Source organism: Ambystoma mexicanum, chromosome 2q (genome assembly GCF_040938575.1).
Source record: "Ambystoma mexicanum isolate Mex_15411 chromosome 2q, UKY_AmexF1_1, whole genome shotgun sequence".
Classification (NCBI taxonomy): domain Eukaryota; kingdom Metazoa; phylum Chordata; class Amphibia; order Caudata; family Ambystomatidae; genus Ambystoma; species Ambystoma mexicanum.
Window position 1 is genome coordinate 1,016,927,939 of NC_090924.1, and position 16,938 is coordinate 1,016,944,876.

The 16,938-nt window shown below is 45.5% G+C and overlaps 1 protein-coding gene across 1 annotated transcript in view; it reads left to right on the top strand.

Annotated features, from left to right (window-relative positions):
• Window positions 1–16,938, top strand: part of CUBN (cubilin) — a 1,794,835-nt gene that overhangs the window by 602,562 nt on the left and 1,175,335 nt on the right. The window contains exons 25-26 of the mRNA XM_069648353.1: window positions 2,046–2,227; window positions 3,932–4,088. Of these exons, the coding sequence (XP_069504454.1) occupies window positions 2,046–2,227; window positions 3,932–4,088 (339 nt within the window). The remainder of the gene's footprint in view (window positions 1–2,045; window positions 2,228–3,931; window positions 4,089–16,938) is intronic.

The following is a 16,938-nucleotide window of genomic DNA, read 5'->3' on the forward strand; positions in this document are numbered from 1 at the left end:
TTGTATCTACTTTGCAAATGCACCTACCTTTATGTCTTCTGTTTTTACTATTATGTCACTATGATTCTCATTATGTAACTTGTAAGCTTTGCACATTCTTTTTGTTGCGCCCTGCTACCTTTGGGTCTGGTGCGCGTTAGAAATTCAATAAACAGACAAACAAACAAACAAGGATGCTGAAACCCTGCAAAGGGTTGTTCTTGATGAGAACCGGGAAAGATAATAGAAGATGTGTGGTTTGCCTGAAGTGCCCATAAAGCTGGATGCAGCATCTCTTGGCCTAAAGAGGATGCTGGTGCTGCAGGAAGATGCACAGAAACATGCTGACAATGAAATCAAAAGTGTTGCAGAGGTGGGGGATAGGATGGGAAGTACAATAGCTGTGTAATCTAGAAACTGATGTATCTCCTGTCCTTTACGAGGTGCTGATCTCTGGTAGAGGCACTTAGAAAGTGCTAATTTTTTAACAATACAAAGCAGGTGGGTGATATTAATCTAATTTTAGCTGCTGTCCTTTTAGATTTAGGGGGCTGCCAGGGCTTTTCATAAATTGCTAATTGTCTCCTGGAGCCGGGATGGCAACACCTCACCCAGCAACACCTATTTTCAATACAAAATGTGTAGGGATAGGTTAAAAAGCTACTTTTCTAGAGTAAGTTTGGGTTGACCGATTTCTAGTATAATATTTACACAAACCAATTTGGTATATTTTTGAGATTAGTGCCAACAGCTGTCTTTGCATAGTTTTCAAACTATATCTAAACTCTATAAAAAGATATGTTTTTGCCACGTGGACTCCTTTCGCTTGCGTGGTGATTTTTTCTGACTCTCTGTGATACGCAGGACCTTGATAAACCCCCGATTTGCCCTCACCTGCCCATTGCTGGCCCTTCCTGTCTTCATATTTCCTGTCTTCTCTTGACACGCAGCCCCCCCCCCTTGCTCTCCAGCTGTAACCTTGCCTCTTCAGTACAATGCCTCCCTTTTGTCTGCCAGTGGCACCCCCAGACATTTTTCACAGACTGGCCTGATGAGTTCACTGGGATTGGACACCAAAACAAGCACATACAGGCAGGCAGGCCGGTGGGAAAGCCAGCAAGTGTTTTTATAAGGGTGGCCGTGGCCCCACTTGGGCATCCTTGGTGGCGCCTCTGTTGTCTGCATGCGCTCTGCCTTCCAGTGACACATAGCCCTTCATGATCTCCAGCTGTGCCCTTGCCTGCCTATTTTCGGCACATCCTGTCTGCATATTTTCTACCTTCTCATCACACACATGCCCTACATTGTCACCAGCTTTATCCTGGCTGCTTCAGTGCTGGTTCTCCCTTTGGCTGCACATGTTCCACCTTCAGGTGACAAGCGGGACACTAAGGAGGACCACTAGGTACAATTAATTGTGTTCTAAAGGTCTGCTGCCTAAAGCCTGACCATATAAGGCACAATATGTCTTATTTATGGGACAGCTCAAAAAAGTAATTCCACTCTCAAAACTAGCATGACCTATGATAACAAATGTTGCGCCAAGTTTGCATTCCTAGATGTGATCATGCACTCTCTGGACAGGGAGACCCGAGCGGTCAATGTCGTGAGTCACCCAGGAACGTTCGAGCCCTGCCCATGAAGCGTTGGAACAGAAACAAAAACAAAAACTTTGGGCCTCATTATGAAACAACAATTACCAGCAGAGGTGCCATTACAGAGGGGCTTCCAAGCTAGATAGTTGCACCCTAGCTAGCTTCACTCTATTTAATTCCAAATACCAATATAAAAATGCAAACCTCTACCTAGCCGTAAGTGCAGCCTGCCAGGCAACACAAATACTTGAGCTTTAGTAATGTGCCGAATCACCACTGTAGCGCTCACAACTATTGTACTGTAATGTTAGGGGTTCCTATACTAATGGGAGGCACCCTTATGGAAATTGCTATTGCATGCATTGGCTGAAGTAGACACACCCTGCACTGATGGTACCTTTATTCGGCCATTCTTGTATCATACATCTGAAGCCACTGCCTAATGTCTTACTTTTTTGTTCCTTTTTGCAGGCTGTGGGGCAACTCTCACCACCCCATCAGGAAGCTTCATGTCTCCCAACTATCCTATGCCTTACCACCAAAACGCAGAATGCTATTGGCTACTGAAAGCAGCCAGTGGCACTCAACTAGAAATTCAGTTTCAAGACTTCCAGCTGGAGTCTCATAAGAACTGCAACCAAGACTATCTTGATGTACGTACAAGAGTATCTAACTTTTCCCTGACTACGAAGAAAGCCTCATTAAATGAAAAATAACTCTTTCAAGGAGATAATAGCTAAAACAGAACCTGATTATCTATGAAAAATGATGTAGATGTAGCTGTTTTCTTCAACCCTTGCGTCCTGCAGCCATAACAGAACCTGCATGATAATAATGACAAGAGATTAGCACAAGGTTTCTCCAAGCCATGTCTACAAGCACCATCTATACAGACATCTAAACAATAAACATCTCAATACAGCAAATGCAAATATGAATTATTGACACAGACACTGCTTATCCTGAAACCCTGATATAGCTGGTGCTCACTCCTAAGGGCCAGACTTGGAGATCCTTTGAATTATATCTCAAGCGGTTCAGTTCTCTGGCAAAGCTGCTTGCAATGAAAATTTAGATCTGTTCAAATGTTCCTTGCATGTTTCAATTTAATTTGATAGCTGTTGCGCTATTTGCTAATTTTCTATTTAGTTTCACCAGTTTCCATTTAGCATGCCAGCACGTTGGCCACTCCAGGGGTAATTTCTCAGATGGCATCGTCATCGTCAATATCTCATCCACGTTTGGTGCAATTATGTCAGGCGTTTTCTTGCGCTATCCGCTGTGAAAAAATCTTTATGGAATTGTTAATGGAATTTTAGAACTTTGGAATCACTCTATAAACTTGGCCTCTCCATATGGTCTTTTGGAAAGTTTTGAGCAATCTTGTTATTGGTGGCAAAAGTTATGGGCCTCCAAATATTGCCCTTTCCGTTAGGAGTCCAACTTAACCATAACTACATTACTAAATAGTCAACAGTCGCTGTGACTACAGAGTCCGTATTGTTTACGTTGTAACATATAATTTGGCAATAATGCCTTCCTTGGTGGGCCGTACCAGGTGGCAATGGCCGGCTGCCTTGGCAAATGGTATGGGCCACAAAGGAAAGCATTATTGCCATTAGCACCCCATGGTAATGTCTGGTGCTAATTGGCTGTTTTTTTAGGGAGAAACAGGCCATGCACAGCACGCAACCAATTTGTTCCGTTCAAAAAAGTGACGTGTTTGTTGGTTGGCATGAAAATGGAAGACCAGGGGTCCCAGGATGAACCCCTTCCCCTTTGTCACAATAGTTTGAAAAAGGACTGGAGGACATGTAGGAGGTGTAGAGTGGCCCCCCACCCAGTGAAAAGAGGGTGAGCTGTTTTTTTGTTTATTAAATAAAAAGGTTTCATAACGTGCAGGTTAGGGAAGAAAGGTAGGGATTGTACAGCCGCCAGCTTGCTCAAAACGCAGGCATACATACACCTTTACGTAAAGCCGGTGATCCATGCAACGCGATTGGCTGCTTGCCTTTCCCAGGTTATCAGTGGAATATACAGGTTTGCTTTAGGTTGTCTTTAAAGGATAGCGCTAACAACCAAAAATTCATTTATATCCTATTTGGGACACCTTAGTAATTAACTTAATGGCATGAACCACACATTAGTATTATTATTGGTAATGTTGTTATTTGTGTATGTATTGTTCCATAACATGTATTCCATAGCAACTATCATCGAAAACTATGTAGAGTATCTTGTTTTTACTGACTGAGGTTTTACGATGAACGCTCTGAATAATCCAATTCTAGAATCCTAATCTTCGTTTGTGAAACAAAAGACAGCAGTCAATCAGTATAGTTCATGTTCTTTTTAAGGTGTACAACGGCAACAACACTAATGCGAAGCTACTGGCCAAACTCTGCGGTGATGAAGTACCTGGTCCCATCCGCAGCACCGCGAACAGCCTGTACGTGAAACTGAGAACAGACACTAGCTTGGCATTTGGAGGTTTCATGGCTACCTACCGTCAGAGTAAGTACCACTCCCATTCACCTCCAATGATTCCATCTCCACCAAGGCATGTTGACAGCTCTGTAATTATCCTATATTAAACACCCCGATTCATGGAATTATTTGCATGGAAAAAACGGTCACTTGGGTGCCTTTCTGCCTGCAAATCCCTGTTTGACAAATGGGGATTTGGGGACAGAATGGCACGCAAATCCCTGTTTTACAGGAAAATAATTCCATGAATCAGGGCCTAAGCATATAAATCCAGAGGGGCAGGGTCCCTGATTCCAGAGGACAGTGTTCTCTTTTAATTCGAGTGACAACATTTTGCTTGTTTTGGGACCACCTCCTTGCCTTTTTGCTGGAGAAACTCATGTTATGCCTGTGCTTGACACGAAAGCTATCGTTCTAGGCACTTCTGAAATAAAAATCATGACCAATTTTCATCCTTCTCTCCATGGTGGGGCGCGGGGCAGGTGGAGCCTGATGTATTCTCCACACCTCTCCTCTAGTGGCACAATGTCCAGAACACACATTTCAATGATCCATTTATTTTCAAAGAGGGGCTCATGCCCATGGTGGAGAAACGTCAAACACTTGTGTAAAAATCCTGCATAAAACATTTATATCCATAAGATTGTAAACGCTGCCTGCCGGGTGTAAATGGCAGGAAGCGTTCAGAGCAGGACATTTCCGCACATTCCCATTCGGCGCCGTCTGTTTGCCCAAAGATCCACTTCGGCGTGACCTGTTTGCGCTGAATCTTTTTTTTATTTGGCATTTATTAACAGCGCACAAAACCATCAGGTATCTAGGCGCTAGTTGCAGAAAGTTCTTGATAAAGAATATGCAGTGTATACATACTGGTAAAGCCTCGCTTCATGTTACAAGGAGCTACATCAGACATGCATAAAAGGACATAGTAGGCGTAAATATACACACTGGTAAAGCCTCTCCTTATGTTACGGGGAGCTACATCAGACATGCATAAAAGGACATAGTAGGCGTAAATATACACACTGGTAAAGCCTCTCCTTATGTTACGGGGAGCTACATCAGACATGCATAAAAGGACATAGTAGGCGTAAATATACACACTGGTTAAGCCTCGCCTCATGTTACGGGGAGCTACATCAGACATGCATAAAAGGACATAGTAGGCGTAAATATACACACTGGTAAAGCCTCGCCTCATGTTACGGGGAGCTACATCAGACATGCATTAAAGGACATAGTAGGCGTAAATTTACACACTGGTAAAGCCTCGCCTCATGTTACGGGGAGCTACATCAGACATGCATTAAAGGACATAGTAGGTGTAAATATACACACTGGTAAAGCCTCGCCTCATGTTACGGGAGCTAAATCAGACATGCATAAAAGGACATAGTAGGTGTAAATATACACACTGGTAAAGCCTCGCCTCATGTTACGGGAGCTAAATCAGACATGCATAAAAGGACATAGTAGGTGTAAATATACATACTGGTAAAGCCTCTTCTCATGTTACGGGGAGCTACATCAGACATGCATAAAAGGACATAGTAGGTGTAAATATACACACTGGTAAAGCCTCTTCTCATGTTACGGGCAGCTACATCAGACATGCATAAAAGGACATAGTAGGCGTAAATATACATACTGGTAAAGCCTCGCCTCATGTTACGGGAGCTACATCAGACATGCATAAAAGGACATAGTAGGCGTAAATATACACACTGGTAAAGCCTCGCCTCATGTTACGGGAGCTACATCAGACATGCATAAAAGGACACAGTAGGTGTAAATATACACACTGGTAAAGCCTTGCCTCATGTTACGGGAGCTACATCAGACATGCATACGGGAGACATGGATGCAGGTGTACAGTGAGGTAAATTGGAAAGTACCTACGGAGGGAGTGGTGGCATCAGAGAAGTACTCTGAAGAGGCTTGATATTAACATGTTATAGTAGTACCGCACCTCATGGAATGGAGGGGCTGCCTAAATTGTACATGATAGCAGCTCTGAAATCACGAATCGCTGTAACGTGAATAATAGGAGCAACAGCTGTTGAATGTGTCTGTAATCAGGTTACTAGCATGGACAGCCAAGTGAGATAGTGAATCAGTGAAGTAGATGCACTGAAAAGTACACATTTCCAGTAGGGTAGAAAGTCGGTAAAGAAAGGACAAAGCCGTGTGTCATCATAAGAGTTTAGGCGGCATGTAGAATCGGAAAGAAAAGTCAAGAATAGAAGTATGGGCCCATCTAAGTGTGAGAGATTATGCATTGGCTGATGAGCATTGCTTCTCTGCGGCAGTTTGGAGACACGTAGATTAGAGCAGCAGAGTAATCAATGCCGGTAGGGCAGGATGGATCGTGCCGATGAATAGGGGAGCAGCCTTTGGTAAAGCGAGACTGTGCATCTATCTGTGAACAGCACATGACCAGAGTCGGTTAAAGGCACAAGGGCCCTGCATTAGGTAACAGTGGCGGGGGCATCACGGGCGAAGAGGAGAAGTACAGACAATTACACTCTTACCTTCAGCTTCCGGGATATTGAGCATAGGTTGAGGCAAAGTTGTGACGGGTAAGCAAGGCAGGGATGGGCCAAGAAGATCCCCTCCAGATCCCAGACAGGCCAAGACATCAATCATCTTGAACCCTTGTATGAGGCCTTCGTGTGAGGCCGGCTCCGACTTCTGGTTCCGGGGCCCGGGATGCTTTCTTGTTGCAGGGAGCCTATCAGAGGGCTCGGTAGGGGTAGTTGGCATCAGGGCTGTGAGGTCCAAGTTGTTTAGAACGGAAAACGTGTCGGCCATGATGGAATGCTTACAAAGTCAAGTCGATGAATGCAGGCATGATGGCAGCACCTTGATAATCTTAACACCTTAATGGCCAGGCTATTATGCATACTCGTCCTTGGCACTTATTAAATATACTGCCATGTCAAATACTAATAAGAGCAGTTGTTTGGATGAGAGTATATTCAAGGAATGCCTGGCCCTGTCAGCAAGTGAAGCTATGCTGTCACCTTCACTTGCTGAACAGGCCGAGCATTCTTTGACTATTTGGTCGTCCAAAACACCGCATTTACTAGTGTTTGGGATGACAGTATATCCAAGATACGAAGGTGTCAGGTGTAATGTCATTGTGCCCTGCAGGCCGCAGCCAAGAGAGCGCACCGAAGAGGGCGTACACCAAAAACGCACCGCACTGAAACGGTCTGCACTGCAAGGGTCACATCAAAATAAGGTGTCCCGGGCAGCGTTTACTCAATTTGCATGACAGAGTGAAAAAGGGGGGTGGGAAGGCAATTTCACCTTCACTTTGACTTTCCCTTATGCAGTCCAAAGTGCAAATACTGAAAATTACCCAGAGGGGACCTGTTTGCACCTATGTGTAAACATAATAGATCCCTGTGGCGTAATTTAGGGGACTTTTAACATAAGCACCAACGTGTGTTGCAAATAATGCTATTTCCCTTTAAAGTGGGTTATACTGGTCCATATAACTGTTCAGCACTCAATTCAACACCAAACCATTGATATGTTTTTACTATGAAGAGACCGAAAACGCAGAACGACTACTTATCGGTTTACGCCCGCCAACCTGCAAGTGATTGAAAACATGGCTGCTCAACTTATACAACGGTATGTCTATTTAAGCTCGAGGAGCGCGAAATGAGGACCAACGTAACATAACCTCACAAACGCCGGTATGCGCGCACTCAAATTCTATATTTCTGGAGTTTACTTACATGAATATTTTACTCTATGGAGATAATTGCATCGGGCCCAAAATACGACTCTTTCTTTTCAATGTATTTGTTTATCTCTCTCTAAAGAAGGGCATGGACAATTGAACAGCAAAACGAATACAAAATGCATTGCCGCACCCAACAACACGAATAGTGACAAAATTACATTTGCACGAATGAATGTATAATTGACTTTAGATAGTGCTCGTGCTAGGTACGGATACATCAATGGCTGTACCTCTCGCGAGAAGTGCTCTTGATTAACAGGCTGGAGAACCCACATGCAGTTCATGCGCTCAGATCTGAGGACTGAGATAGTGTGCAGTACACACTCACACCAGTGTGGAGTACATCCTCTCACCCATTAAATGTCCTCTCTACAGGCAGCCATCTCAACCAACCACTTCTCGCATATTCCCAATCTCACTTACATCCGCCGTACCTCAAATTGTGTCAGGCTTCCCTTTCCAACTCCCACACTTTCCCTTCTCACTGCCTCCCACATGTGTCTGATTTCTCCTTAGCCCCTTCTCGCTTGATTTAGCCACCTGCCCATTAACCATTCAGTTCCCCTTTTTTCGTACATCCCACTTCAGCCCAACTTTGTGCACCTGTGCGGCTTCCCCACGTTCCCCCAAACATGAAAGTGGTGCTTCCTGCAACATTATCTGCGTCTAAGCCCCCACCACCTTGTTGCTCCCTGCGTCTGTCTGTGTCAGTAGTCTGTCTTCATTGCCACAGCCTTCCATCAAATGGCAGCCTCCTTCACACTCCTGCCTTGCATCTACTTGCGGCAATCTGCCTGTGTCAGTAGTCTGTCTTCATTGCCACAGCCCTCCTGCCTTGCATCTACTTGCGGCAGTCTGCCTGTGTCAGTAGTCTGTCTTCATTGTCACAGCCTTCCATCAAATGGCAGCCTCCTTCACACTCCTGCCTTGCATCTACTTGCGGCAATCTGCCTGTGTCAGTAGTCTGTCTTCATTGCCACAGCCCTCCTGCCTTGCATCTACTTGCGGCAGTCTGCCTGTGTCAGTAGTCTGTCTTCATTGCCACAGCCTTCCATCAAACGGCAGCCTCCTTCACACTCCTGCCTTGCATCTACTTGCGGCAGTCTGCCTGTGTCAGTAGTCTGTCTTCATTGCCACAGCCTTCCATCAAACGGCAGCCTCCTCCACACTCCTGCCTTGCATCTACTTGCGGCAGTCTGCCTGTTTCAGTAGTCTGTCTTCATTGCCACACCTTTCCATCAAAAGGCAGCCTCCTTCACACTCCTGCCTTGCATCTACGTGCGGCAGTCTGCCTGTGTCAGTAGTCTGTCTTCATTGCCACAGCCCTCCTGCCTTGCATCTACTTGCGGCAGTCTGCCTGTGTCAGTAGTCTGTCTTCATTGCCACAGCCTTCCATCAAACGGCAGCCTCCTTCACACTCCTGCCTTGCATCTACTTGCGGCAGTCTGCATGTTTCAGTAGTCTGTCTTCATTGCCACAGCCTTCCATCAAACGGCAGCCTCCTTCACACTCCTGCCTTGCATCTACTTGCGGCAGTCTGCCTGTGTCAGTAGTCTGTCTTCATTGCCACAGCCTTCCATCAAACGGCAGCCTCCTCCACACTCCTGCCTTGCATCTACTTGCGGCAGTCTGCCTGTTTCAGTAGTCTGTCTTCATTGCCACACCTTTCCATCAAAAGGCAGCCTCCTTCACACTCCTGCCTTGCATCTACGTGCGGCAGTCTGCCTGTGTCAGTAGTCTGTCTTCATTGCCACAGCCCTCCTGCCTTGCATCTACTTGCGGCAGTCTGCCTGTGTCAGTAGTCTGTCTTCATTGCCACAGCCTTCCATCAAACGGCAGCCTCCTTCACACTCCTGCCTTGCATCTACTTGCGGCAGTCTGCATGTTTCAGTAGTCTGTCTTCATTGCCACAGCCTTCCATCAAACGGCAGCCTCCTTCACACTCCTGCCTTGCATCTACTTGCGGCAGTCTGCCTGTTTCAGTAGTCTGTCTTCATTGCCACACCCTCCCATCAAACGGCAGCCTCCTTCACACTCCTGCCTTGCATCTACTTGCAGCATCAGAAACAGGACTTGTCAAACTGTCTGATTAGAAGGTTGATGGCATAGTTGGGAAGCATCTTAGAGATAGTGCAGCGAACACTGCATGGTGGAGCCTTCAGTGTTGGTTCAGGGTGACGATCTTTCCTCAATCAATAACATAACGCATAAGGATACTGCGACACTTGAAAGTGATTATTAGAATGCTTCCCAAAAGGTCAATATTGCCAAATTTGCAAGTCTAATTATTTTTTTATTTTTGCACTTTTGACTAGTAGCAACAATAAGAAGAAAGCAGCTGCTGCTTGTGACATCCGTTGCCATGTGAATGCTGTTTTGAAAAGAGAGTAGCTGTTTGTCAGCAATATCAGTCTATGCTTTGTGCTTTGATTTAACCAAATATTATGTAAATGACATTTAAACAAAAGTAACAATTATTTATAGCGCAGATTTTGTTCAATGTTCTTTGTGGAGATGACAGGCTAAGGATCGAGCTCTGCCTTCTCCCGCCTCACAGCAAAAGCAGCAATACCAAGGGAAATTGGGGACTATACATCACAACAAGCTAATGTCCCAGCAACCACAAACGTCACTTAGGGGGGGACAAGCCTAAGCAAAAGAATTAGGGTAGCCTTATTGATGTGATGTCATGTGTATCGCGGGAGACTGAGGTCACGTGCCGGGGGTGGGCAGGAAGAATAAAGGCATCACCGGAACTGTACATCAAGCGCTAGTCCGGGTTTATGCACTGCACCATCGAGTTCTGTGTCTTTGTGCTGCGTGACATCTGAAGGCCCGAGGGGGCCTATGCACCCTGTCCGGATCCCCCACACCTTTGGGGATCCTCAGACAGAACACTGGCGAGGAAGACGACACTTCGCCACACGCACCCAGCCCGCATCTGTACCAGCCACCTCAGATCAAGCTGCTGTCTCGCCATGCCACAGCCCACGTGAGAGCAGTCCATTCCGGTAAGAGCCACTAAACACGTTGCATCGCAGCGCCGATGCCAGAGCATCAAAAATGTCAACGCGGAGACGCGTAAGGAGCACCCGGTATTCTGAACGTTCCATGAACTTTGCGAACGCTCCACGATCTCGCGAACACACGCAAGCACGTAAAAGCTCCCACAACGTTCTATTGACATTTTATTCCGTGCTGAACGTTTCCTCCAACATTCTAAAGACAGTTTCTGCACGATTAATCACTCCATCATCTTGCGAACGCATGCGAGCACCGAAACAAAGCTCCCTCAACATTCTTTTGTCATTTCTTCCATGTTTGAACGCTCTCCACACACGCAGATGAACATTTCTGCCCAGAAACGTCCCATATCAGCCGCATGCTGATAAAGATCCCTGGGGAAAGTGAGACCAAGGTAGCCCACACCACAGAAAAAGCCTCCTACACATGCTCAAGGGCAGAACTGGTGTCTTCATAAGGAACACACCCTACCACCACCTGCAAGTCAGCAGATCAGCACAGGCCCGCACATGTAGCTGGCACATTGTTAACCGTATACCACCCACCAAGACAACCCCTGGGCATCGCCATGTCGAGCACAAATGCAAGCCCGACCAGGGCAGGAGCAAACACCTCAGACAGGAGAAGCATCAACTCCAATCCAGATCGCCCAGACCCTGCACTAACCACATGGCACCATTCGACCCGTTTGCCACGGGTGCGGCCATCCGCTGGGGCATCTGGCTACAACAATTTGAGTTGCATCTCAAGGCCAGGGAAATCATCGCAGACAGAAGGAAGCAAACCTTTCTCCTACTCAACATTGCTGCAGCAACGCTACGCCTGTTCAACACGCTTCGCAACAACGACGACGCAGACGACTACGACACAGCCAAAGCGGTGCTGAAAAACTAATTTAAACCTGACCTCAACCCAGACTACGAGTGATTTCACTTTTGTATGGCCAGACAACACAAAAGTGAGACAGTCGACAACTTCCATACATGTCTGCGGAGGATGGCAGTAGGATGCAAATTTCCTAATGAAGAATTCGCAATCTGGCACCAGATCATAAACGGGATATCATCGGAGAAGCTGAAGATAGCCATCCTGTCAGCGAAGAACATAGCACTGTCCCGCATCCTTGAGATGGGACGTCTTCGCGAACACATAGACGACCAAGTGGCCGTGATCGAAGCTGCGATCCAAGGTCTACTGCTAGACAACCCCCAGAAAAGTGAGGAGAGCGCAACCATCCATGGCTAACCATCATATACCGATGCCTGAGGACTCACCACCAGACCCCGCACTCATCAACCATAGAGGAGACACGAGTCAGACGCAATGAACAAGAGAGCCGAACTCGATGTGCCAGCAAGCGGGAGTTGCAGCCGGGAGACACGGTGCTGGTAAAGAATCGGGCTCCACCCAAGAAGATGACACTAAACTTTGAATCCCGGCCGTGGACTGTGCGTAACACAAACCACAGCATGATCACAGCTACCAGAGGAAATAAAACCGTGACCAGGAACATAACACACTTCTGGAAATTCCCAGCAGCAATGGGGGAAGAAGGACCGGGAAGCCCAAGACAGGAAGTGAACTCACCAGACCAGCCCGGGACCCTGAGGCCGGCGGAGGAAGGCGCCGCACCCGAAGAATCTCAAGAACCAACGCTCCGTATGGACAGTACCCTGTCAGACTCCCATCAGAGGGATGATTCTGAAAGAACCCATCCTCGCTACCATCTGAGGGAGAGACCGCGACCATCACCTCGCCTCCAAGGGTATGTCATACAGGGTGTGTATCACTGATCGAGCACGACAGGGTCGCCCTCCTAAAAGACAATAATAGACACTGAATATGTGTTGAAATGTTGTTTTGCATTGTTGTTGACTAAAGGAAAAATCATACTAAGTTGGGGAGGAACATGATGTCACGTGTATTGCGGGAAACCGAGGTCATATGACGGGGCGGGCTGGAAGAATAAAGGCATCACTGGAACTGCGCATCAAGCGCTAGTCCTGTGTCTTTGTGCTGCGTGACATCTGAAGGCCCGAGCGGGCCATTGCACCCTGTATGGATCCCCCATACCATTGGAGAACCTTAGACAGAACAATTGGCTTAATGGAGACTAGCACACCTGACAGGCAAGATAAGGTTGTACAGAAAGCATACTGCACATGGACTCCAGTGAGCCCCACCCCAAAACCCCCTTGTGCACCTGATCAGTTGAAGTACACTCTCAGGAGCATAAATCTGACTATCAAGGATGTTCCTCTTGAAATCATGCATCACGTGATGTGACCCATCATATAAAATCTCCTCCTGAACACCTAAGCCATCACATTGCGCCACCAGGCTCGCTAGACCCCACCCGCCCCTCTCCTTCCTGCCACCAGGTACAGCTGTACCCCCTCCTCTGACCCCCCCTCTGTATCCTACCTCCCGCTGTATATCTGTTCTGTTGTTAACACTGAAAAGCGCTCTGTTATGCATCTGTAATGTTGTACTTGTACACCACTGAAAAGGGCTTTGTTATGAATCTGTATTGCTGCATACCTCTGCGAAGCGCTCCACTGCTTCTCGAAGCTAGGTCCATGCTCAATAAATACATGATAATAAATAATAATTTTAAAAAACGAAAGTATCAAGGATGCAATGCTATTAAGCATTGCATTTTACCAGTCGGCCATGAGGAAGCATCGGGTCCACGAAACATGTGTCAGCCCAAGTTCAAAGTGCAATGTAAAAATAAAGAAAATAAAAAAAATTATAATAATACAAATAGAGATCTGTTGTCACCTAAAGAACCAGTGGATTATTATCCCATCTACCCAGATGTCAGTGGTGATGCTTGAGTTGGGATACATGAACCCTACAGGTACAGACATGGTAGCTGAGATGCTAGAAACAAATTTTGGAGGCACAAATACATGATATGACAACAAGAGTCCTGCAGGCAGAGGACAGCAGTGTGGCTGGTCAAAACAGTCCTAGGTCCCCGGAAGATGAAATCAACGCGACAAAGAAATAACTTGCCGCTCTGCAGAGTGAACTCTCTGAAACTCAAATCAAAGCCAAAGAAACAATACATGAACGTCTGTCTTCCCTAAAAATTGTAACGTGGAACGTTTGGGAACCTTCCTTCAGAGAGAACTACCAAAACTGTTGGATATACTATCTGGATCCGTTTAAAAGAAAATGGTGCATTGGATTGTGAGTATTTGGACCCACAGATGGGGCAGGACTTAGACCTATTTTAGCAAAGGTCTGATGTTTCCCTTGAAGGAAGAAATTGCAAAGAAGTACAAAGACATGAAATAGACATTCGGTGGGCCTACGATCAACATGGGATATGGACGGTCAATGCAGTCAGGACCATATAGTCTTCTGCAATGATTTGGGCTCCCAATGAGAAGTGGAAACCTGCTTCCACTGACTGCTAACAAAGATGGCTGGCTTATAGGATGGCTCCCAACTGGTTTGAATCTAAATCGTCAACTTTATTTGATACAAAGCCAATGGCTTGGGTTGGCTCATCTCTAAGGATTCACTTTCACTGTTATAAAATATTAAAGATGCAGGATGGTGCCTCATTTTTAAATATTTCTTTTATAAACCCATGGAATCAACAGGTGGGTGCACCCACACGACACTGGCGACTGCAGCAGAAGGCATGCCCCAGTGCACTCAAACAAAGTGGAATAAATCTATGGCAGCTGTGCCTGCTCACAAGTGTCGTAGAAGGAGCGAAAGATGCATTTGTTGAGCATCGTTGGGAGCAGGTCTGTACATGCATGTTCAAGAAAAAATCCTGCACGTAATACACGGACACATTTGTGCATAGAGCTTACCAGAGATAGTAAACTGAAAAGCAGTTTCCATTAGAGGCAAAATTGAGAATGATGCATACATTGCAGTGAATATATACTTGCATAGCAAAGACCAGTGTAGTAATTTTCCCACGCGCATTGGCATAGGGGATCCATTGAACTATGCAGAACCCCCATGCAAGTCGCTTATTGGCCACTTGTACTACAAGCTTGCCACTCCCCTTTAGACAATGGGAGTCAATAGGACCATGTTTTCAATGTTCCTTGTCATGGAGACGCATGCGTTAACCATTAATGACTTGGTTTGATACATTGAAAACGTTACTGGTTGCTGGTGTAAGTTCCTGCTGTGGGTATGCTCACTGGGCTGCTCGATTTGAAGAAGGTGGCGGATGTTAATTTTAGCAATAATTCATAAGCTTGGAGTATGTGATGTGTTTTACAGAAGTTAATGGGAGGCGTAATACTTTGTCCCCAAGTCAGAATCTCATGCCAAGTGAAATTTGTAAGTACTTATTGAGTGCCAATTCTCCGGAAGTTATTCAAATGCAGAAAACATTTGCTGGGTGACTTCAAGGGCAAATAGTATCATTTTATACGACAAAAATAAAACTCGAGATTTCCATGAATGGGCAAAGGAAGAGAAAAACATTTTGAACTATCCAGGTGGCTTCACAGTAGGTTTCACAACTACTGGCTAGGCCTTCATCCTGCAACACCCTATTGAGAAGTGCGCAGGCTGAGGAGAAAGAACACTCTATGCAGCCTTTTTAGAATATTCACAAGCCTTTATAATTGTTCTTTTGTAACACGCTTAATACCGGCGCTTGTTTCTGATACACTTAATACCGGAGCCGGTTTCTAAGCACGAGCTCAGGTTTCAAACCTGTGTTGTTATGCGTTGTCTTGCTTCCAAGACAAAGGTGTTGCCTCTGAGCTATACTCCCGGCCTGCCTGATAGGTAGGAACATCCTATGGAGGAAGCTCGAGAATACCTCCATAAATAAACACCTCTTTGGTTTGATCAGGGTCTGCAAAGGGGTTGCACCAAAAAATTGTCCCCAGCACGCACTTCGTGCTGATTAGGCTGTTCTATGAGCATGCACAACAAAGGCGTGTGAATAAAATCAAGTCCAATAAAGCAAAATCGAATATAATGGCAAAAGGGATGTTAATCAATCAGATCCCAATAGTTTTTCGACCATCAGCAATTGATGGGGACAGCAGTTTCATCTTTCCAGTGAAACATGCAATAAAGGTTGCAATGACCTATGCAGACAAAAGATCTAGATCTCAGAAGCATTACCAATAGATACGATCCTACAAGAATTAATCAGCCAACCAGAGAGAAATGACAGAAAGCTTTTAGTGATGCAAAGGAAGTGGAAAGCCTGTCTTTGACACTGGCTATCCTTTGTTCAATGAAATATCCTGAAAGCTATTACCAAAAAATGACTGGATCTAACATATGGTGACACTGACCAACCAAAGGTGGACTCCCACGTGGACCATATAAAAAAAGCCTTCCTTCAAACCAAGAATTTGAGCTAAGTAACACACCCCAAACATATCTAGTGACACTTAAAAACCCAGAAGCAGGAAGAGCTTACACAAAATGCTAGTATGAACCTACGGGAAAAAATGAATCGAGAAGCAGATAGGGTGTTGGTCCAAGAAACAGTGCAGTGTGTGTGTGTGTGTGTGTGTGCGTGTATGTGAGTGTGTGTTGTAACATCAAAGAAATAAATTCAAAATCCCTGCTACAGTGTCTGTGGTGCGAGTGTCAATTTAAAAGGCTCTTGAAATACATTCTGAAATACACAGGTCTCATTGAACTACAGAACTGATGACCTGAGGGTTGGGAGATCGTTTCCCAGGTGTTATCTGGAGAATTTCAGAATTTCTCAGAAGAGCTCTGCCAAGTAAATGGCTCCAAGTAATGGCCACATAAATAGCCCTCTCCTTATTAAATAGGCCTGAAGATTCAATTGATTTTAAAATTTTACAAATCTTAAAACACCTATTTTCCCTTTTTTTCTAGGGTTGGTTTCCCCAAGGAAATTCTAATGGATCGGGGATCCAATTTTATGAGCAAACTCATGGGTGAAGTCAATTACCACCTTAAGAACCTCAGTTTACCACCCCAAATGGAAGGATTGGTAGAGAGATTTAACAAAACCCTTAGGATGATTTTGAGAAAGTTGTTAGACAAGGATGGGAAAGACTGGAATTGCATGATACCCCAAGCCTTATTTGCAGTAAGAAAGACCCCTCAGGCATA